General features: G+C 44.9%; 1 protein-coding gene across 2 annotated transcripts in view; it reads right to left on the bottom strand.

Annotated features, from left to right (window-relative positions):
- Nucleotides 1-24,956, bottom strand: part of SETBP1 (SET binding protein 1) — a 202,549-nt gene that overhangs the window by 43,463 nt on the left and 134,130 nt on the right. For both annotated transcript variants that reach the window (XM_056543043.1, XM_056543052.1), the window contains one exon: nucleotides 282-3,717. In XM_056543043.1, the coding sequence (XP_056399018.1) occupies nucleotides 282-3,717 (3,436 nt within the window). The remainder of the gene's footprint in view (nucleotides 1-281; nucleotides 3,718-24,956) is intronic.

Genomic DNA, 24,956 nt, shown 5'->3' with positions numbered 1-24,956 from the left:
ATGATTTCAGCATAGTGGTCATGAACAAAGCCTATATAGATTAAAGTTAAAAAAGCAAACGGATGTGTGAGGCGAAGTTGCCCAAAATTAGGAAAAAGGGTCTATCTTTTTTTTTTTTTTTGCCATAATTGCCATGATTGTTATTGTACATGTAGAGTATATTCAAAAGAACTGACCATGTTAATGAACTGCAACTAAACTACATGGCTGATGGAGTACATATGTATTAAAGGAAGCAGCAGTCTGTTGAACTGTTAGAGTAATATAAAAGCATTTCTTACCAGATCCCGAATGATCAAAAGCACTCCTGTCCTTCTTGTTCATTCGAAATGACTGAATGTCTTTTTCTCTATAGGACCCGAAACCTTCAAAAGTCCTTCTTTTATTGCCATTCAAATCCCCATCTCTCTTGTCATTGGACAAGCTCATTTCCACAAACAAATCTGAGGAATCTGATCTGCCGTTGCAGTCATTTCCAGAATATCGTTTTAAACAGCTATCAGGCTCATTGGTTAAGTCACTTTTGTCTTTAGACTGAGTCAAGTGTTGACCATCTGAAAGCGACAAAGAAGAAAGTGTATCCACCTCGAAAGAACTCTTTGGACCTCTTTGTCCAGTTTCACAATGCTGGTGCTTCGGCCTCTCTTTGTGTTTGCTTTTTTCGCTCACTGTGAAAAGGTCCTTGCTAGAGGAGCTGAGCTTCTCATCTGCCACATGGCTTGAAAAGCTTGTGGACTTGCCTGAAAAAAGACCGCTGAAATCACTGTGTCCCCCAAGGATGCGATCATCCTTGTGCTTGTGCTTATGCTTGTGTTTCCTTTTGTGAAGTCGGCTGCTCGAAAGTCCAACGGCTCCTGTTTTGGAAGGAGCCATGTCACCCAAGCCCATACCCACTGATGTAGGCAGGTGAACTCCATGTTTTGTTTTATGCTTGGCAACAGTAGACATCTTCATATGAGAGGATGTATGAAACTGTGGTGGTGGGACAGAGGGCCTCATAAACGGAGAAGTTGCCCCAAGCGTGTGAGACAGATACAAAGGAGCTGGATACTGACCATAATAACCAAGGTTCATCATAGGCATTGATGTGTAAGGCATTCCATATGGTGCATAGTAACTTCCACTGGGAATAGGGTATCCAAACCCTTGCAAAAAAGGCACCTTTGTCATGGTGTCATTGGTTTTGGCAGGTCTACCACGCTTTTTCTTTGACTTCAAGTCAGAGGTCCGGCGAAGGTAGAGCAATGGGTCATACTGGATATATGGCACTGGGTAATAGTGATCAAAATTAACCCTGAAGATACTGGGATAAGGGTTTTCATGGTAAAAGGTGTAACTTCTGTGGGAAATTCTAAAGACTTGGAATTTGTTGATAAGGTCTTCAAGATCTGCAAGAAATTGAAGATTGTCCCTGTTGGGCAAACCTTTTCTCTTTCTCTTGTGCTTTGGCTTTTTAACACTTTCATGGACAAGGAAGTTATCAACAATAAGATGTTTCTGCCGGAGACCATGCTTGCCCTTTGTGCTGGTTTCAGATGGAGTAACCTCTGGATTATCCAAAGTACAAAAATCAAAGGAGTACCTTCTACGAGACTCTGAGCTCTTCTCAGCTTGATCAGAAGTGCTGTTGTTGTCCGTACCAATGCCACTGTCACTAGGGATGGTTTCTTCACTGTGAGACTCACTTATTGGCGACAGTGTGACCTCTTTTAGGGAGCTAATCTCACACAGATGGGAAGGCGAGTGAGCCATTAATCTCGGCGGCGACAACTTCCAGGAACTTCCATGTATTCCTTTTGGTGTTTTCGTTGGAAGAGCACTGATTGGCTGAAGATTTGGCATAGTTTTTAAATCTGAAAATATTGTATCAGTGCTGGCAGGACTAAGGTTTCCATTAGGACCTATAAGCTGAGTGGTAAAACTGTGAATAGCTGCTGGTGAAGATGCAACAAATGACTGCAAATTGGAAGGCACTGCTGGGTTTTCGGGCTGGCTAGAAACAGGCCTGGTCTGTTTAATGGCTGTTCTACGTTCACTTGGTTGGGGAACTTGTTCCGCTCTCGGCTTTCTTCCCCTTTTTTTGCCTATATAAATGGTTCCTCTCTTGCTGACATTAATCTGCTTGCCTAATCTAGCGTCGAGAGTCGTGGTTACAGTTGCTATTGCATTCGTCTGTGGCTGAGATTTTGATTTCAAGGCCATGCTGTTTGAGCAAGACAAAATTTGGTTTAAGATATTCTTCCTTTTGAGCGTTTTCATTTTATTGATGGTTCTTATTGTCTTCTTATCCAACATTCCAAGTTTTCCAACTTTTTTGTGAAATTCTAACTCGCCAATTGATTTTTCCATAGAAGGTGTCATCTGGACCAGTTCAGCAAGACTGTGTCTCCCCTTTCGCTTCTTCATGCCAGGGAATTCTCGATTAATGGGACTTACTGGACTAGTCGATGTTCCTTCATGGATTGTCTCCACAGTCAGCAATGGTTGTTTCTTTGGTCTACCCCTTTTCTTCTTCACTGGTGTAATCACTGTAAGGCTATCTGTATTAGTGTAAAGAGGGCTTGAGGGGGTTATTGGGTAAGCAGAAGGAGGATCAACTACAATTTTTTCAGAGAGCGAAGCTGAATTTTCTTGAGTGGTGTTTATTTTAGGTTTCCCACCTACCCATCTTTTCTTGGCTGCAAATTTAGGATGTTGTACATCTGACATTTTAGACCGAGAGTTATCAGAAATGGCTTTTGATACAGGTGGAGAAGATTTTTGAAGACGGGTCATGCTGTTGACAAACGTTTTTCCTACACTTCCACTAACTTCTGGTAACTTTGATGGCATCTCATGAGCAGTGACTTTACTATGCTTGATAACTTTGTTGTCCTTCTTATTACTGGTTTGGTTTTGTGAAGTGTTCTGATTGTGAAGTGTTCTGTTGATTTCATTAACTACTGACCGTGCCGAAAGCTGCTCCGAATCCTGCGCCCTTTTGTCCACCACTGGTTTCAAAGAATTCTTTTTCTTACGTTTGTTAACTGGGGGGTCCACTGGTGTAGATTTCAGTGGAACCATGGCACATTTGTGGCTCGAGTCACTCTCACTATTAGGTCCAGGTGCCAATTTTTGTTGTGGTTGGGAAGCTGGCAAATTTTCATTATCCTTCTTGTTTTCCACAGTATCATGACTTTTGGGTTCAGGAGCTTTTGGACTACTTTTTTCCCGCTCAGCCTCTGCTACCTGCAAGGTTTGACTTGACTCTTTTTTACCAGATTTCTTTTTTGTATTACCAAATGGTTGTTCTGCTGGTTCCGATGCACCACCTTTTTGGTCCTCTAACTTTGAGAGCTCATTGCTCTCGTTGTTAGAAGCTGATATGACATTGCTGCTGCCACCATTTGACGATGAAGCTGAACTGCTAGTATTACCTTCCACGGAAGCTGAGTTTTGACTCCAAGAACTCCCCATGCTGGATTTTTTAGGTTTGAGAAATGGGGAAGCCACTTCTGGGTTTGGACTCTTGGTGACATTAGGGGAGTCTTTTTTGCCAGATTCTGCATTAAGAAATCCACTCGGTGCTGAAGGACCAGAGTCCGATTTTGGTGACCAGTCAAGACGATTCTGGTTGCTTTTCTGCTGGTGCTTTGGTTTTAAGGTGTTACTGGTGATGACTGGAGGAACGCTGGAGTTGTAATGTAGGCCCGGATGTTTTTGAAACCTCTCGTGCACCTTAAAAAGGAAAAGAAAAAAAAAATACTTATTACATATGCTGTATAACATTAATACATTGACAGTAATATTCTGACATTATTTATATGACTATGTATCTGATGAATAAAACATAATAAAGATTAAGTGTTTAGACATCTAACACTTTTTTTTTTAGCCCTTACTAAAGCTTACCATACATATTCATGTTTTCCAAAGATGTGAATTTTGGTGGGACCATTTGACATCTAATGTGCTTTGGGGCCTACTGATTTAAGTATTGGATAGATTAATTTCAATATGCCCAATTTGATTGTTCTAAAAAGAGATAGGCCATCACCAAAAAAGTCTGGCAACCATTTACATGTCTTTCCCCATTCCGAACTAAGTGCTAGATGGACAGCAGTAGAGAGAAATTAGACTACAGTAGGACCGATCAAAACCAAAACTAACTGATAGGATTAATCTGGTAAAAAAGATGGTGCCACTTTATTAAGTGCTCTGGAAGATGGGTACAGTCCTAGGTGACCTCAGACGTCTCCTAAAATTTTCTGCTCAATAAGGCATTAAAATAACACTTTCTATTGACTAAACTAATTGACTGCCAATCTGTTCATTTTGGTTTTGGACACTGATCGATAAATAGTCATTGGTCGACAACTAGCAAATGTGTATGGCCAGCCTAAGTTATAACTAATCTTACGTAAGCGAGGTTGGAAAATTATATGTGCTATTACAATTCTTGTTATCAAATTTTAGGCCTCAGAAAATGCTTATACGCCTCTTAACCACTTTAAAAGCTCCCAATATATCTAGTTTAAATGGGTACTGTCAGTAAACATGATTTTTAATATTTGATACCTTATGCCAAATAAATAACTTTTGTAATTGGCTTCCATAAAAAAAAAAAAAAAAAAAAAAAAAAAAAGGTTTTCTGCTCTATACTTCTGACCACCAGGGGTCTCCCTTCTTGGCCAGAACACATTCTGTCTGGTCAAATTCTCAGATTTTGGTCTCCTGCTTGTAATGGCAGGAGACCAAACTCAGGAAGTGTTTCTCTGCACTGAGCTTGATTGACAGCTTCAGAGAGCCTCACTGAAAGCAGCTGCACAGACTAAACTGCACAGATAAAAGCTGAACAGAACCTCACTGAAAGATACACAGACTGAAAGCTGCTGCACAGAGGCTGAGGTCTTTTATTCATCACAGCAACAATGTGAGGGCGGAAGTTTTCCCCTGGCAGGCCTCAGTGATGTCATGCCTACTGGAAAACACTTATTTTCTTCTGCTGAAAGATTTCACTATGTGAGCAAGAAGACGATAAGGTAAGATACACAGCTTTTAAAAGCTCTGAAATTTTTTCTAAGGGTGGGACGAGTGTTAGGAGTAGTCAGGAAACATAACCAGAGTTAGTTTAGAAAAGTTTATTTAGTGACAGGAGCTCTTTAATAAATATTTTATCCCACCAAGAAATGGCAATTCTGGAGCACGTTTACTAAGAACTAGAAACTTTTTAAGGGATACTCTAACCACAGACCTCTTATATCCTATCCAAAGGATAGAGGGTAACATGTCTGATCTCGGGATCCTGTCGATGGGACACCCCGGGATCTCTGCAGCACCCGACATTCTATCATTATGTTTCTGTGGCCGGAGACATGACGTCACACAACGCCCACTCCATTCATGTCTATGGAAGGGGGCATTACGACATCTCGTTTCTGGATGCGGAAACCTAGTGTTCTAAGCATTTTGTTTGGAATGCCAGGTGCTTCATGGAGATTGTGGGGGGTCCCAGCAGCCGAACCCCCGCAATCAGACATCGTATTCCCTATCCTTTGGATTGGGGATAAGATGCCTGTGGGCGGAGTATACCTTTAATCCAGCTACCGCTGGACTGACCATTACTGCTTTGCTCCCACAATGTGTATGTTTAACTCCAGCTTGCTCCTGCAACACGTGTGTCCAATCCCACCTGCTCCTGCAAACATTTTGTCACAGCTTTTAGAAATAGTACCCTCCACCTCATTATATTACCCCCCATTCTGTGCCATTTCATTACCACCGTGTGCCATTTCATCAGCCAACTATAGCATTTCAGAGGTTTGAAGGACCTGCTGTATCTTCTGTGACTGCCTGATCCCACCCTCAGCCGCCTCATAACCGCTGGCAAGTTTTCATTGGATCCTGTGTGATCCAATCCCAATGCAAGGCTCTACTAGGAACTGTGCTGTACCTCTGTTATTCCTCCTGGAAGTGTATGAATAAATTAAACACTGGATGTGTCGATTTCTCATGTCAATGGGATGTGTCGCTACATAATCTGGAATCAATAACACTGATCGCACCGTATTAGAGTATGCAGGACGAGACCCCAGTGAAAAGCAACGAGAAACAATAACATCAAGTTGTACACTTTCAGGAGGAATAACAGAGGAATTGTACAAGTGATAGCTCTTAGAAAAAGCAAGCTTGTCAATAGAGCTGGCGGTTCCTCTTTAAGGCTCTAGCATATAGTCAGTCCCTGGTTACATTGTACATTTATAGACCGTGAAATTACTCAGATATATGAGAACGCTTCATAGAAAATATGGACAAGAATTACAAGAAGAAATTACAAGAAGAAACAATTAACGGTGTTCAATAGACTCTGTAACAAATGGTTGTGTGAAGCCTGGGCGACCTCTAACCTTACAATCTCTTACGGTTAACACTTTAATTTCAGACGCAACTTTCATTTTTCTGAAGGAAACATTATCATATTTAGTGCTCGGTAACAGATTACGACATATAAAAAAGAAAAAAAATCCCAGCAGGTCGCAGGCCGCTCGCTCATATTACATGCCACCCGAGACACGGCCAAGTTCTTCTCCGTTCTGAGTCTACTTACAGATTTATAGGCACCGCCGAAAAGTAATTATTGCTGTCTAATTAAGGAAGATGAGTATTAATCACACAGATTTAACCTATTATATACTGCCGCAATTAATCTCCGGGACGCTCCTAACACAGATTTTTTAATACGCCCTTATATTTTGCGCTCGTAAAACGTAAAAGTCATCTGGCGGATCAGTTCATTTACTCAAAGTTATGGAGCTGGAGATGGCAAAGTAGCTGCAGATTTATAATCTTGGTAAGAGAAAAAAAATCTTCAGACTTTGGGTGAATGGTGTTTCTTAACCAGACGACCTTGTAAAAGTTTTAACATTCTACTCTAATTATTTATGGCGAAACTGAACTTCATTATGGTTGAACTAGGAACCGGGAGTGAAAATCTGGCATCGCAAAGACAAAAGCTTACAGTAAAATAAAACATGGGCCATGTGCACGAAAAAGAGTTACACACATGAACTACTTTGAAATACAATTTTTTTGCAACCTATTAAAAAAAAAAAACATCACACATGAACAAAACTGACTAAAAACCATTAGTCTGAATGAGTGTGAAACAACTGGGTGTTTTAATCAGCAAGTGACACTTCTCTAGGCATCATGCACATCATCTATGGCTTTTTTTTTTCCCAACCCCGGTGCCTCCAGCTGTTGCAAAACTACAACTCCCAGCATAACTGGACAGCCTGGTTGGGAAACACTGATCTACGGTAACCATACCATGCTGTCATCACCAGTGAGTGACACTTCTCTAAGCATCATGCCCCTTGTCTATGGCAAGTATACTTTGCTGCCATCACTAATGATTGACACTTCTATAGGGATCATGCAATAATCCATTACAGTTTTCTTTCAAACCAGGGTGCCTCCAGCTGTTGCAAAACTATAACTCCCAGCATGCCCAGACAGCCATGGATGGAGGCACCTTGGTTGGGAAATACGGTAAACGACAAGCTCCCGTCACCAGCAAGCGACTCTTCTCTAGTCATCATGCATATAACCTAAAGGCTTCAAGCTATAAAGAGTCACAATATAGCAACCATACATACACATACAGTATTAAAAAACACCTCACACCGGCGGTGACTACAGCTCTGATGTCCACTCATGGCGGCTCAGGTGAGGAGACCGAGAATACAGGCGGCGGCAGGAAGGGTGGTTGTATATGAATGGTGTGAGTGTATGTGTGATGTGTGTATGTAATGTATGATGGGGGGGCAGCGGCAGGCGTATGTATGATGTGTGCATATGTATGGTGTATATCAGTGTTTCCCAACCAGGGTGCCTCCAGCTGTTGCAAAACTACAACTCCCAGCATGCCCTGGGCATGCTGGGAGTTGTAGTTTTGCAACAGCTGGAGGCACCCTGGTTGGGAAACACTGGTGGATATGTATGGTGTGAGTGTATGTGTGTATGATGTCTGTGTGTGATGTGTGTGTAATGTATGTATGATGTCTATGTGTGATGTGTATGTAATGTATGATGTGTGTATGATGTCTATGTGTGATGTGTATGTAATGTATGATGTGTGTATGATGTCTATGTGTGATGTGTATGTAATGTATGATGTGTGTATGATGTCTATGTGTGATGTGTATGTCATGTATGATGTGTGTATGATGTCTATGTGTGATGTGTATGTAATGTATGATGTGTGTATAATGTCTAAGTGTGATGTGTATGTAATGTATAATGTGTGTATGATGTCTATGTGTGATGTGTATGTAATGTATGATGTGTGTATGATGTCTATGTGTGATGTGTATGTAATGTATGATGTGTGTATGATGTCTATGTGTGATGTGTATGTAATGTATGATGTGTGTATAATGTGTAAGTGTGATGTGTATGTAATGTATGATGTGTGTATAATGTCTAAGTGTGATGTGTATGTAATGTATGATGTGTGTATAATGTCTAAGTGTGATGTGTGTATGTAATGTATAATGTGTGTATGATGTCTATGTGTGATGTGTGTATGTAATGTATGATGTGTGTATAATGTTTAAGTGTGATGTGTATGTAATGTATACTGTGTGTATAATGTCTAAGTGTGATGTGTATGTAATGTATGATGTGTGTATAATGTCTAAGTGTGATGTGTATGTAATGTATGATGTGTGTATAATGTCTAAGTGTGATGTGTATGTAATGTATGATGTGTGTATAATGTCTAAGTGTGATGTGTGTATGTAATGTATAATGTGTGTATGATGTCTATGTGTGATGTGTGTATGTAATGTATGATGTGTGTATAATGTCTAAGTGTGATGTCTATGTAATGTATAATGTGTGTATGATGTCTATGTGTGATGTCTATGTAATGTATAATGTGTGTATGATGTCTATGTGTGATGTGTATGTAATGTATGATGTGTGTATGATGTCTAAGTGTGATGTGTATGTAATGTATAATGTGTGTATGATGTCTATGTGTGATGTGTATGTAATGTATGATGTGTGTATGATGTCTAAGTGTGATGTGTGTGTATGTGATGTATGATGGGGGGGCAGCGGCAGGTGTATGTATGATGTGTGCATATGTATGGTGTATATGTATGGTGTTAGTGTATGTGTGTATGTAATGTATGATGTGGGGGGGCAGTGGCAGGTGTGTGTATGTATGATATGGGGGCAGTGGCTGGTGTATGTATGATATGTGTATGCATAAATGTTTTGTATAGGAGCAGACAGGCATTAGGGCAGTTGTGCCATCTAATTTTATTTATTTTTTGTGGCACCCGCACTAAATTGCACCCCCAGAATCCTCCCCTTCATACTCACCCGCCAACCAAGAGCCCCACGGATGCACACAAACACGCCCAAACCAAAACTACAACTCCCAGCATGTTGCACCATAACCTAAACTGTAGAACTATAAAGTGCAAGATGCTGGGAGTTGTAGTTTTGGTTCGGGTCAGCTGCAGAGCTATAGGCTGCATCAGGGCATGCTGGGTGTTGTAGTTACTAACTGTAATTCCCAGTATTCCTTGACATAGACTATGGCTCTGCAGCTGACACAAACCAAAACTACAACTCCCAGCATGTTACACAATAACCTTAACTGTACTATACAGTGCAACATGCTGCAACACCCACACAACCATAGGCTGTATCAGGGCATGCTGGGAGTTGTAGTTATCTAGTAACTAAATGCAACTTCCAGCATTTTCTGACACAAAATGCAGAGACTGAAAAATAGTGATTAGAATATTTTAAAAAGTGCGTATATATGTGAATAAGCCCCTTTCCTAATAAAAGTTTCCAATTTTCTTTAAATAAAAATAATGTACAAAAATAAACATAAGTGGTATCGCTGCATGTGGAAATGTCCAGACTATTAAAATATAATGTTAATTAAACCGTACGGTGAACGGTGTAAATGTAAAAAATAGTCCAGAATTGTTCATTTTTGGTCACTTCATATGAGAAATTTTTTATAAGGTGATCAAAAAGTTACATCTAGACTTATCTGGGCTTGTCTGGGGTGTAAGAGGAGCTACAGCTCTCCCTCCGCTAATATCCTGGCATGCTGCGATCACCTATTAAACCATTAGATCACCGCTGTCAGCAGTGTCTAAAGGAATCTTATATCCATCCCTGGTGGTCTAGTGGGGGGGATCCGACTATTTTGGTTGAAATTATTTTATCTGCCAGGACAAGTAGATTTTCTTGAGGGACAAGTAGATTGTGTTCCGCTTTAGTCCCTTGGACAAGTAGTTTTTTTTTTTAATTTCCACACCCCTGATATATATACATATACACACATACTAGCAGAATATATGTTTAAAAAGGACCCCCTATGTTTTTTTTTTTTTTAGGAATCACAGCTAATTCTGCGCCACCCCCTCTTTACATCATTTGCAGATCCATCTGTGGTAATGGCTCCGCCAGTGTAATTCCCTATTAAGAGGCTTTATCTGGAGAGATAAGCAGCTGGCTCTCATGTCACTAATTGCTGTCTGCTGTGATCCTAAAACATCTGCACCATTGTGCCCTTCATTTTCATATTCTAATCATCCTAAAAGTTGAAAAATGGCGCATCATTGACAGCTTCTGCAGGTTAATTACTGCGCACTATCCGAGGAGAAATTATTTACAAAAAGGCAAGAAACTCCATCAGCAACATTGTTTTATTATAGAAACACAACAACACCGGTAAACAACAAAAGAAAGCAGAAACAATAAAATCAATCCAAACACAAAAGTAAAAAAAATAAAAATAATATATATACACACCGTAATCTAATCTTCATAATATTGCAATGCCTTACCCTGAACATCTTATAATCTAAAGATACAGAAAAGCCTATAGATACTTGATTGGCTGTGGAAGCAATTACCGGACGAGTCGGCCATATTGAAGGAACATTTAAATAAAAAGTAAATAAATAAAAATTTCCATATTTCATTTCTGGAACCAGTGGAGCTAAAGAAAAACCCCAGTATGGTGAATGGAGAGATAACTGCGAGTGAATAAGGATTTCATCACACGGGGCGAGGAGGATCCTTCACTCCACATAAACCTCTATCTTGGCCGAGCACACGGCTAAGGCCGAACAGATTCAACGCCGAAAGATCAGTTTGCTTTGTGGTTTGTAAGGGTTGATATCACATCGAGCATGAGGTCCTTATCTCTATGGCTCACAGTTCATAACAGCTGATGGAAGATAAAGCAATACAGCCGCGGTTATCTACAACCTGATGACAGGCTTCAAGGTAAAATCAATGTGACAAAACACAGTATTTAGAAAAAATTAAACTATTAAAATAAAATAAAAAACATAAAATTAATGTATCACCAATATATTTTATTATTATTATTATTATGTTATATTATTTTTTATTATTATTATTATTATTATTATTATTATTATTACTATCACATTTATTCTTATTTTATTATATTTATTATTACTATTAATAATATTTTTTTATTTTCTTTTTTCTAATTAACTTCACATACTGAAACATGTTCTTTTTTTCTAATTGTAATTTTTTTTTTTTACGGTATTTCCTTTTTTGTATAATATTATGGGTGCTGCCATCTACCCTGAGCTGGCTTTAAAATCATTTAGTGATATGCTTTACAGCAGGACCCACGGACCATAGACCGAATTAGACGGAAGTTGTCCCATCCAGATGAATTGAAGGCACTACTGGGCATTCTCTGTGACCTTTTCAGAGGTCCTTCTACACGGGGGAGGGAGGAGGCTGATCTCTGCTGTGAATGGTGGTGGATCCAGTGTTCTCTCTTACTGGTATTACCTTTCACAGTTCTCCATGTTTGCTCTAAGAGCTCATTCACACAGCCGCCTGCTCCCATCATAAAATGCAGGTCATGCAACCAGTTTACTCATTTTGCAAACGGGTTGCAACAGGCTGTAAACGGATTCCATTGATCTCAATGGGATTTTTTGTTACAGTCCTTTCTCACCCGTTTGCACCCGTTCTGTTTGCAACCTGTGTTATTTTTGATGGTCAAAAGTTGTTCCATGCTGAATTTTTTTGTCCGTCAAAAATAAAGGGTGAAAAATGGGTCTTTTAAATTTAACATTAATGTCTATGGTAATGGATGAACCTTTAATGTCCTCCATTTGCCCCCAGGTTATACTAACCGTTATTTCTTCTGAAAATGCTCAGAAGAGGTGAAATCAGCAGACTCCTGCAGTGCTGAGGGACTAATACTACTCCCATCATGGAACAAACTTGTTTCCATGATGGGGGTAGTAGTTCCCTGGCTGCAGGAGTCTGGGAGTGGCTGGGGAGACTACATTAGTGCTTGTACTACCCCCATTGTGGAACAGAGTCTGTTCCATGATGGGGGTTGTAGTACAGGGGCTGAGGGATTGATCGCATTGGGTCTCACTGTCACGATGCCGGCTGGCAGGAGGTGGATCCTCTGTGCCAGAGAGGGATAGCGAGGACCGTGCTAGTGGACCGGTTCTAAGACACTACTGGTTTTCACCAGAGCCCGCCGCAAAGCGGGATGGTCTTGCTGCGGCGGTAGTGACCAGGTCGTATCCACTAGCAACGGCTCACCTCTCTGGCTGCTGAAGATAGGCGAGGTACAAGGGAGTAGGCAGAAGCAAAGTCGGACGTAGCAGAAGGTCGGGGGCAGGCGGCAAGGTTCGTAGTCAGGGGAGATAGCAGAAGTTCTGGTACACAGGCTTTAAACACACAAAACGCTTTCACTAGGCACAAGGGCAACAAGATCCGGCAAGGAAGTGCATGGGAGGAGGTTAGATATAGTCAGGGACCAGGTGGAAGCCAATTAAGCTAATTGGGCCAGGCACCAATCATTGGTGCACTGGCCCTTTAAGCCTCAGGGAGCTGGCGCGCGCGCGCGCCCTAGAGAGCGGAGCCGCGCGCGCCAGCACATGACAGCAGGGGACGGGAACGGGTAAGTGACCTGGGATGCGATTCGCGAGCGGGCGCGTCCTGCTGTGCGAATCGCATCCCCAACGGCCATGACAGAGCAGCGCTCCCGGTCAGCGGGACTGACCGGGGAGCTGCAGGGAGAAAGACGCCGTGAGCGCTCCGGGGAGGAGCGGGGACCCGGAGCGCTAGGCGTAACAGTACCCCCCCCTTAGGTCTCCCCTTCTCTTTATCCGGTACCTGCCTCCCCTGGGATGAGGACACCGGGAAAGGATGGAGGGATTCCTCAACGGCAGGCAGAACAGCAGGAGTAGGAATGGGGAGAGAGGGCAGAGGGCGAGACCTGGCACGGGGCAGTGTGACACCAGGACGAGGGCCATGCGGGGACACAGGGGCTTGCCTGATGGGACTGGGAGGGGGGGAGAGGCATTTCCTGTGGCAGGCAGAGTCCTTAATGACCTTAGGGGGACCGGATACAGGAGGAACCACAGGGTCACGGCAGGGAGTACTGGGAACCGGTTGAAGGCAGTCCTTGGAACAAGAGGGGCCCCAACTCTTGATCTCCCCAGTGGACCAATCCAGGGTTGGGGAATGGTGTTGAAGCCAGGGTAGTCCAAGGAGAACTTCAGAAGTGCAATTAGGAAGGACCAAAAATACAATTTCCTCGTGATGAGGTCCGATGCACATTAGGAGGGGCTCCGTGCGGAAACGCACGGTGCAATCCAACCTGGCTCCGTTGACCGCGGAAACGTGGAGTGGCTTGACAAGACGGGTCACCGGAATGCGGAATTTATTCACTAAGGACTCCCGAATAAAATTCCCAGAAGCTCCAGAGTCCAGGCAGGCCACGGCTGAGAGGGAAGAGCTGGCTGAAGTAGAAATCCGAACAGGCACCGTGAGATGTGGAGAAGCCGACTTAGCATCAAGAGACGCCACACCCACGAGAGCTGGGTGCGAGCGTGCGTTTCCCAGACGTGGAGGACGGATTGGGCAATCCACCAAAAAATGTTCAGTACTGGCACAGTACAGACAAAGATTCTCTTCCTTACGGCGATTCCTCTCTTCCAGGGTCAGGCGAGACCGATCCACTTGCATGGCCTCCTCGGCGGGAGGCCTAGGCGCAGATTGCAGTGGAGACTGTGGGAGAGGTGTCCAGAGATCTAAGTCTTTTTCCTGGCGGAGCTCTTGATGCCTCTCAGAAAAACGCATGTCAATGCGAGTGGCTAGATGAATGAGTTCATGCAGGTTAGCAGGAGTCTCTCGTGCGGCCAGAACATCTTTAATGTTGCTGGATAGGCCTTTTTTAAAGGTCGCGCAGAGAGCCTCATTATTCCAGGATAGTTCAGAGGCAAGAGTACGGAATTGTATGGCGTACTCGCCAACGGAGGAATTACCCTGGACCAGGTTCAGCAGGGCAGTCTCAGCAGAAGAGGCTCGGGCAGGTTCCTCAAAGACACTTCGAATTTCCGAGAAGAAGGAGTGTACAGAGGCAGTGACAGGGTCATTGCGGTCCCAGAGCGGTGTGGCCCATGACAGAGCTTTTCCAGACAGAAGGCTGACTACGAAAGCCACCTTAGACCTTTCAGTAGGAAACTGGTCCGACATCATCTCCATGTGCAGGGAACATTGCGAAAGAAAGCCACGGCAAAACTTAGAGTCCCCATTAAATTTGTCCGGCAAGGACAGGCGGAGGCTAGGAGTGGCCACTCGCTGCGGAAGGGGTGCAGGAGCTGGCGGAGGAGATGGTTGTTGCTGCTGTAGCTGTGACTGTACTTGCTGTAGTTGTGACTGGAGTTGCTGTGTCATGGTGGTCAAGTACGACAGCTGGTGATCTTGTTGGGCGATCTGACGAGCTTGCTGGGCGACCAGCGTAGGGAGGTCAGCGACAACTGGCAGAGGAACTTCAGCGGGATCCATGGCCGGATCTACTGTCACGATGCCGGCTGGCAGGAGGTGGATCCTCTGTGCCAGAGAGGGATAGCGAGGACCGTGCTAGTGGACCGGTTCTAAGACACTACTGGTTTTCACCAGAGCCCGCCGCAAAGCGGGATGGTCTTGCTGCGGCGGTAGTGACCAGGTCGTATCCACTAGCAACGGCTCACCTCTCTGGCTGCTGAAGATAGGCGAGGTACAAGGGAGTAGGCAGAAGCAAAGTCGGACGTAGCAGAAGGTCGGGGGCAGGCGGCAAGGTTCGTAGTCAGGGGAGATAGCAGAAGTTCTGGTACACAGGCTTTAAACACACAAAACGCTTTCACTAGGCACAAGGGCAACAAGATCCGGCAAGGAAGTGCATGGGAGGAGGTTAGATATAGTCAGGGACCAGGTGGAAGCCAATTAAGCTAATTGGGCCAGGCACCAATCATTGGTGCACTGGCCCTTTAAGTCTCAGGGAGCTGGCGCGCGCGCGCCCTAGAGAGCGGAGCCTCGCGCGCCAGCACATGACAGCAGGGGACGGGAACGGGTAAGTGACCTGGGATGCGATTCGCGAGCGGGCGCGTCCCGCTGTGCGAATCGCATCCCCAACGGCCATGACAGAGCAGCGCTCCCGGTCAGCGGGACTGACCGGGGAGCTGCAGGGAGAAAGACGCCGTGAGCGCTCCGGGGAGGAGCGGGGACCCGGAGCGCTAGGCGTAACACTCACTTCTGAGACCCGATGCAATCGGATGTTATTAAGCAGGTGAGCGGACGGCATGGTCCGCAACCCTGCGATGTATCTTGTGTTTTAACTTCCATTTTTAAATCCCCCACGGGGAGCCCTGAATGGCCGTTACCGAGGAACCATTCAGGGCTCTCAGGGGGGTATTTAAAATGAACATTGTGAGTGGCAGCGAGGGCATATCTATATTAAAAGCGCTGTTGGGGGCAAGAGATATAGCGCGGCAGGGGGGAAGCAAATTTATAATATGCCCCCCGCAGCACATTAAGATATGACCCCCACCAGAGCTAATATATATATCCCTCGCCGGCACATTTGTCATAATATGCCACCGCAGCGCTATATGTGAAAAGTACATCTATCTATCAGCAGTGCATAGTGCCAGCAGCCGGCCGGCCCAATGCTGCTGATAGCTATACTTTTCATACATAGTGCTGTGGCGGCATATGTATATAGATGCGCAGGGGGGGGGGCAGGTAACGCTATATGTCTGCCTCCGCCAGCGCATCGGGTCGTCCGGCTGCTGGCACTATGCGCTGCTGATAGAAATACTTTTCACATATAGCGCTGTGGTGGCATATTATGACAAATGTGCCATGCCGTGGGGTGTGTATATATATATATATATATATATATATATATATATATATATGCGTGGGATATAGAAAACACCTGGCACTGCAGTGTGGCGTTCAGTCCAACAATATCCCCTTCGGTGACACAATAATGCAGTGATTCTGTGGCAGACACTTCAAGAAACTTCAACAGGTAAAGAGTTCAAAGACAAGCGCACTCACCATGTTTGCAGGTTCATCATAAAGGCTTTATTGAAGACTTCCAGTATCAGACAAAGAAGTGCAGGGGGACGACAGGAGAGGGAGGTATACCCGAGAATACCTCCCTTTCCTGTCATCCCCCTGCACTTGTTTGTCTGATTCTGGAAGTCTTCAATAAAACCTTTATGATGAAGCTGCAAACGTGGTGAGTGTGCTTGTCTTTGAACTCTTTACCTGTGTGTATAGATATGTATATATTTTAAATCTCCCGCTGAGAGCCCTGAATGGCTCCTCAGTACCGGCCATTCAGGGCTCCCCGCGGGGGATTCAAAAATGAAAGTTAAAACACACCATACATCGCAAGGTTGCGGAGCTTGCCGTCCGCTCCCCTGCTTAATAACTTCTGATCGCATCGGGTCTCAGAAGTGAGACCAGGTGCGATCAATCCCTCAGCCCATGTACTACAACCCCCATCATGGAACAGACTCTTTTTCATGATGGGGGTAGTAGTACAATCACTAATGTAGTCTGCCCAGCCACCCGCAGCTGGGGAATTACTACTCCCATCATGGAAACAAGTCTGTTCCATGATGGGAGTAGTAGAGGTCCTGTATGCAGGAGTCTGTAGGTGCCTGACTTTTCATACTAATGGATAAAAACTGATGCAAAAGGATGCCACAGAATGTCATCCGTTTGTGTCAGTTTGCATCCATTAGTAGTATGGTCCATTTAGGAGGCAGTGTTTTCTGGTAAATGATCTGTACAGAACAGAAAGTCTATGCTCAATTTTAGGCTTAGTGGCCAGAGTGCAAAACTGCAACTCCCAGCATGCCCGGACAGCCAACAGCTGTTCGAGCAAGCTGAAAGTTGTAGTTTTGCAACATTTGGAAGCACACTAGTTGAAAAACACTGCTTCAAAGTGTTACCAAAATAAAAAATAAATAAATAAATAAAAAAAAACTTTTGACATGTCCAGATGCCAAAAGTTTTGATTGCACCGCGTCTTACTCCTGAGACCCATTGAGATCGCAAGTTTTAAGCAGTGGAAGTTTGCACACCACTCCCCCGCTGTCAATCAAATCCGACCTCTTTGCTACACAAGTCTATGCAGCAAAAAGGTTGGATCTGTCAGCCAAGGGAGAAGAGCGCAATGCTGCACACTTCCCAATCCTAAAAATAGCGATCACAGCGTGTTTCCAGAGTGACACTTAGTGCATTTAATATCACTGTAGCCCTTCTGAAGGCGGGTGCGCAACTTCAGGAAAACATGATTCATTAATTATTTTAAAAACAGCACCACATTTGTCTATAGGTTTTTTCTGGTACAGCAGCTCAGGTCCATTGAAGTGAATTGTACTGGTCTGCAAAACCACAAACTACCCATGGCTGCTACTTTTTTTTTTTTTTTTAAATGCTGTAGCACATAATAAGTAAGTAAATAAAAATGCTAAACAAAACTCCACTACATAAACCCCCCAGCACCTCAGTATTTAGCTTAGGTCTATTTCGGCAAAAGTTCCTATTCGTCTGAGCCATTGTGCTGTAATTTCCTGTTCTCAGCAGTTCACCTCGTCGAGAGATAACACAGCACAATATGAATATTGTTTCCTAATAAACCTTAGTGATCGGCTATGTTTAGCGCCCTTTACAATTGTGGTTTCGGAAAATCCCCTCTTACACAAGTCATGTGAATGCTACTTTGTTAGGACGTCTTTGCCAGGACATGTTTATGCTCTTTATCTGCCTTGAAGAACATTACCACTTTGTTTTGACAACTGAATGAAACTATGAATTATAGACTATGGGGGCTTTATTGGCCTCTGATGTTGTCAAAGTAAAAGCCTCATCTGAGCAGAACACAGAAAGCTTCTTTAAGTTGCAACACAGTTGAATATTATGAGATTTTTCATTGAATTGGTCTTAATATTTTTGAGATTGTTTACTTGGGTACGCAGGTTTTGGCTCACCCATAAGTCCATGCCTCTCTGTTTGGCATGGTACGAGCCCTACCGAGACTAGCTTAGCTTGACACAGTAGAAGAAAGGGAAACCAGCTGGCATTGGAGAATGTTGCAAGGTGTTTTATTTTATGATGCATAAAACCACAAGACACTTGTATCGGTGACACCAACACGTTTCTGTTACAAGGGATGCCCTTAATCATAGGCTGTTCCTGCATCACAGCTCAGAATGAAAGTCCAAGACAACAGCACCCAATGTCATCTCCATTACTGCCCCTATAAAATAATGTCAAAGCACAACAGACACGGCCGGGTCCCGACAGATCCCACTGACTTGAATGGAATCCATCGGGACCTGCAGTGTCAGTTGTGCTTTCACCCGTTCTGGGTTCATTCTCTTTTTTTGCACCGGCCAGACACAGAAAAAGGTCAGAGCACAACGGCAGTGTGAACATAGCCTAAGCTATTGATAACGACTGTAAAGATTTTTAATAAATTTGGGGGGGGGGCACATGACATGAAAATAACATGATTTACATATACAATGATAAATACACCCCCCTTCCTTTGGGTTTAACCCCTTAAGGACCAAGCCCATTTTGACCTGAAGGACCAGGCCAAGTTTATTTTTCCGTTTTTGTTTTTCCTCCTCACCTTCTAAAATCCTTAACTCTTTTATATTTCCATCTACAGACCCATATAAGGGCTTGCTATTTGCATGACCAATTGTACTTTGTAATGAAACCTCATTTTACCAAAAAATGAATGGCGAAACCAAATAATCATTTTTTTAGGGAGGAAATTTAAATGAAAACCACAATTTTGCACATTTTGGAGGGTTTCTTTTTCACACTGTACACTTATTCTGTGGGTCAATACGATGATACCCATGGCTAGATACTTTTCTACCGCTTAAAAAAATCTCAAACTTTTTGTACAAAATCAGTAATATAAATTTGCCCTATTTTGACCACCTATAACTTTTTCATTTTTCCGTATATGGGGCTGTATGAAGGCTCCTTTTTTGCACTGTTATCTGTACTTTTTATTGATACAACATTTGCATATATAAAACTTTTAGATCAATTTTTATAAAAAAATTTTGTGGGAAAAATGTGACAAAAAAGCAGCATTTTTTAACTTTTTAAATTTTTTACATTTATGCCGTTCACCATATGGGATCATTAACATTGTATTTTGATAATTCGGAAATTTACGCACACGGCGATACCAAATATGTTTATTAACCCCTTAAGGACGCAGGACGTAAATGTACGTCCTGGTGAGGTGGTACTTAACGCACCAGGACGTACATTTACGTCCTAAGCATAACCGCGGGCATCGGAGCGATGCCCGTGTCATGCGCGGCTGATCCCGGCTGCTGATCGCAGCCAGGGACCCGCCGGCAATGGCCGACTCCCGCGATCTCGCGGGCGTCCGCCATTAACCCCTCAGGTGCCGGGATCAATACAGATCCCGGCATCTGCGGGAGTTCGCGATTAAAATGAACGATCGGATCGCGGGCAGCGCTGCTGCGGGGATCCGATCATTCATAACGCCGCACGGAGGTCCCCTCTCCTTCCTCCGTGCGGCTCCCGGCGTCTCCTGCTCTGGTCTGTGATCGAGCAGACCAGAGCAGGAGATGACCGATAATACTGATCTGTTCTATGTCCTATACATAGAACAGATCAGTATTAGCAATCATGGTATTGCTATGAATAGTCCCCTATGGGGACTATTCAAGTGTAAAAAAAAATGTAAAAAAATGTAAAAGTAAAAAAAAAGTGAAAAATCCCCTCCCCCAATAAAAAAGTAAAACGTCCGTTTTTTCCTATTTTACCCCCAAAAAGCGTAAAAAACATTTTTTATAGACATATTTGGTATCGCCGCGTGCGTAAATGTCCGAACTATTAAAATAAAATGTTAATGATCCCGTACGGTGAACGGCGTGAACGAAAAAAAATTTAAAAAGTCCAAAATTCCTACTTTTTTAATACATTTTATTAAAAAAAAAATTATAAAAAATGTATTAAAAGTTTTTTATATACAAATGTGGTATCAAAAAAAAGTACAGATCATGGCGCATAAAATGAGCCCCCATACCGCCACTTATACTGAAAAATAAAAAAGTTATAGGTCATCAAAATAAAGGGATTATAAACGTACTGTTACGCCGAGCGCTCCGGGTCCCCGCTCCTCCCCGGAGCGCTCGCTTCACTCTCCCCGCTGCAGCGCTCCGGTCACGTCCTCTGACCCGGGGCGCTGCGATTCCGCTGCCAGCCGGGATGCGATTCGCGATGCGGGTAGCGCCCGCTCGCGATGCGCACCCCGGCTCCCCTACCTGACTCGCTCTCCGTCTGTTCTGTCCCGGCGCGCGCGGCCCCGCTCCCTAGGGCGCGCGCGCGCCGGGTCTCTGCGATTTAAAGGGCCACTGCGCCGCTGATTGGCGCAGTGGTTCCAATTAGTGTGTTCACCTGTGCACTGCCCTATATCTCCTCACTTCCCCTGCACTCCCTTGCCGGATCTTGTTGCCTTAGTGCCAGTGAAAGCGTTCCTTGTGTGTTCCTTGCCTGTGTTTCCAGACCTTCTGCCGTTGCCCCTGACTACGATCCTTGCTGCCTGCCCCGACCTTCTGCTACGTCCGACCTTGCTTCTGCCTACTCCCTTGTACCGCGCCTATCTTCAGCAGCCAGAGAGGTGAGCCGTTGCTAGTGGATACGACCTGGTCACTACCGCCGCAGCAAGACCATCCCGCTTTGCGGCGGGCTCTGGTGAAAACCAGTAGTGGCTTAGAACCGGTCCACTAGCACGGTCCACGCCAATCCCTCTCTGGCACAGAGGATCCACTACCTGCCAGCCGGCATCGTGACAGTAGATCCGGCCATGGATCCCGCTGAAGTTCCTCTGCCAGTTGTCGCTGACCTCACCACGGTGGTCGCCCAGCAGTCACAACAGATAGCGCAACAAGGCCAACAGCTGTCTCAACTGACCGTTATGCTACAACAGTTACTACCACAGCTTCAGCAGTCATCTCCTCCGCCAGCTCCTGCACCTCCTCCGCAGCGAGTGGCCGCTCCTGGGCTACGCCTATCCTTGCCGGATAAATTTGATGGGGACTCTAAGTTTTGCCGTGGCTTTCTTTCCCAATGTTCCCTGCATCTGGAGATGATGTCGGACCTGTTTCCCACTGAAAGGTCTAAGGTGGCTTTCGTAGTCAGCCTTCTGTCCGGAAAAGCCCTGTCATGGGCCACACCGCTCTGGGACCGCAATGACCCCGTCACTGCCTCTGTACACTCCTTCTTCTCGGAAATCCGAAGTGTCTTTGAGGAACCTGCCCGAGCCTCTTCTGCTGAGACTGCCCTGTTGAACCTGGTCCAGGGTAATTCTTCCGTTGGCGAGTATGCCGTACAATTCCGTACTCTTGCTTCAGAATTGTCCTGGAATAATGAGGCCCTCTGCGCGACCTTCAAAAAAGGCCTATCCAGCAACATTAAAGATGTTCTGGCCGCACGAGAAATTCCTGCTAATCTACATGAACTTATTCACCTAGCCACTCGCATTGACATGCGTTTTTCCGAAAGGCGTCAGGAACTCCGCCAAGATATGGACTCTGTTCGCACGAGGCGTTTCTTCTCCTCGGCTCCTCTCTCCTCTGGTTCCCTGCAATCTGTTCCTGTGCCTTCTGCCGTGGAGGCTATGCAGGTCAACCGGTCTCGCCTGACACCTCAAGAGAGGACACGACGCCGTATGGAGAACCTCTGCCTGTACTGTGCTAGTACCGAACACTTCCTGAGGGATTGTCCTATCCGTCCTCCCCGCCTGGAAAGACGTACGCTGACTCCGCACAAGGGTGAGACAGTCCTTGATGTCTACTCTGCTTCTCCACGTCTTACAGTGCCTGTGCGGATGTCTGCCTCTGCCTTCTCCTTCCCTGCTGTGGCCTTCTTGGACTCTGGATCTGCAGGAAATTTTATTTTGGCCTCTCTCGTCAACAGGTTCAACATCCCAGTGACCAGTCTCGCCAGACCCCTCTACATCAATTGTGTAAATAATGAAAGATTGGACTGTACCATACGTTTCCGCACGGAGCCCCTTCTTATGAGCATCGGATCTCATCACGAGAGGATTGAACTTTTGGTCCTCCCCAATTGCACCTCGGAAATTCTCCTTGGACTTCCCTGGCTTCAACTTCATTCCCCAACCCTGGATTGGTCCACTGGGGAGATCAAGAGTTGGGGGTCCGCTTGTTCCAAGAACTGTCTAAAACCGGTTCCCAGTAACCCTTGCCGTAACTCTGTGGTTCCTCCAGTAACCGGTCTCCCTAAGGCCTATATGGACTTCGCGGATGTTTTCTGCAAAAAACAAGCTGAGACTCTACCTCCTCACAGGCCTTATGATTGTCCTATCGACCTCCTCCCGGGCACTACTCCACCCCGGGGCAGAATTTATCCTCTCTCTGCCCCAGAGACTCTTGCCATGTCTGAATACGTCCAGGAGAATCTAAAAAAGGGCTTTATCCGTAAATCCTCCTCTCCTGCCGGAGCCGGATTTTTCTTTGTGTCCAAAAAAGATGGCTCCCTACGTCCTTGCATTGACTACCGCGGTCTTAATAAAATCACGGTTAAGAACCGCTACCCCTTACCCCTCATCTCTGAACTCTTTGATCGCCTCCAAGGTGCCCACATCTTTACTAAATTGGACTTAAGAGGCGCCTATAACCTCATCCGCATCAGAGAGGGGGATGAGTGGAAAACGGCATTTAACACCAGAGATGGACACTTTGAGTATCTGGTCATGCCCTTTGGCCTGTGCAACGCCCCTGCCGTCTTCCAAGACTTTGTCAATGAAATTTTTCGTGATCTGTTATACTCCTGTGTTGTTGTATATCTGGACGATATCCTAATTTTTTCTGCCAATCTAGAAGAACACCGCCAGCATGTCCGTATGGTTCTTCAGAGACTTCGTGACAATCAACTCTATGCCAAAATTGAGAAATGTCTGTTTGAATGCCAATCTCTTCCTTTTCTAGGATATTTGGTCTCTGGCCAGGGACTACAGATGGATCCAGACAAACTCTCTGCCGTCTTAGATTGGCCACGCCCCTCCGGACTCCGTGCTATCCAACGCTTTTTGGGGTTCGCCAATTATTACAGGCAATTTATTCCACATTTTTCTACCATTGTGGCTCCTATCGTGGCTTTAACCAAAAAAAATGCTGATCCCAAGTCCTGGCCTCCTCAAGCAGAAGACGCCTTTAAACGACTCAAGTCTGCCTTTTCTTCGGCTCCCGTGCTCTCCAGACCTGACCCTTCCAAACCCTTCCTATTGGAGGTTGATGCCTCCTCAGTGGGAGCTGGAGCTGTTCTTCTACAAAAAAATTCTTCCGGGCATGCTGTCACTTGTGGTTTTTTCTCTAGGACCTTCTCTCCAGCGGAGAGGAACTACTCCATCGGGGATCGAGAGCTTCTAGCCATTAAATTAGCACTTGAGGAATGGAGGCATCTGCTGGAGGGATCAAGTTTTCCTGTTATTATCTACACCGACCACAAGAACCTCTCCTACCTCCAGTCTGCCCAACGGCTGAATCCTCGCCAGGCCCGGTGGTCTCTGTTCTTTGCCCGATTTAATTTTGAGATTCACTTTCGTCCTGCCGATAAGAACATTAGGGCCGATGCTCTCTCTCGTTCCTCGGATGCCTCAGAAGTTGAACTCTCTCCGCAACACATCATTCCACCTGACTGCCTGATCTCCACTTCTCCTGCCTCCATCAGGCAGACTCCTCCAGGAAAGACCTTTGTTTCTCCACGCCAACGCCTCGGAATCCTCAAATGGGGTCACTCCTCCCATCTCGCAGGTCATGCGGGCATCAAGAAATCTGTGCAACTCATCTCCCGCTTCTATTGGTGGCCGACTCTGGAGACGGATGTTGGGGACTTTGTGCGAGCCTGCACTATCTGTGCCCGGGATAAGACTCCTCGCCAGAAGCCCGCTGGTTTTCTTCATCCTCTGCCTGTCCCCGAACAGCCTTGGTCTCTGATTGGTATGGATTTTATTACTGATTTACCCCCTTCCCGTGGCAACACTGTTATTTGGGTGGTCGTTGATCGATTCTCCAAAATGGCACATTTCATCCCTCTTCCTGGTCTTCCTTCTGCGCCTCAGTTGGCTAAACAATTTTTTGTACACATTTTTCGTCTTCACGGGTTGCCTACGCAGATTGTCTCGGATAGAGGTGTCCAATTCGTGTCTAAATTCTGGAGGGCTCTCTGTAAACAACTCAAGATTAAATTAAATTTTTCTTCTGCATATCATCCCCAGTCCAATGGACAAGTAGAAAGAATTAACCAGATCTTGGGTGATTATTTGCGACATTTTGTTTCCTCCCGCCAGGATGACTGGGCAGATCTCCTTCCATGGGCCGAATTCTCGTATAACTTCAGGGTCTCTGAATCTTCCTCCAAATCCCCATTTTTCGTGGTGTACGGCCGTCACCCTCTTCCCCCCCTCCCTACCCCCTTGCCCTCTGGTCTGCCCGCTGTGGATGAAATTTCTCGTGACCTTTCCATTATATGGAGAGAGACCCAAAATTCTCTCTTAC

Source organism: Hyla sarda, chromosome 1 (genome assembly GCF_029499605.1).
Source record: "Hyla sarda isolate aHylSar1 chromosome 1, aHylSar1.hap1, whole genome shotgun sequence".
NCBI lineage: Eukaryota > Metazoa > Chordata > Amphibia > Anura > Hylidae > Hyla > Hyla sarda.
Note: the sequence above shows the minus strand (reverse complement) of the source record. Positions and strands in the feature narration are given on the sequence as shown.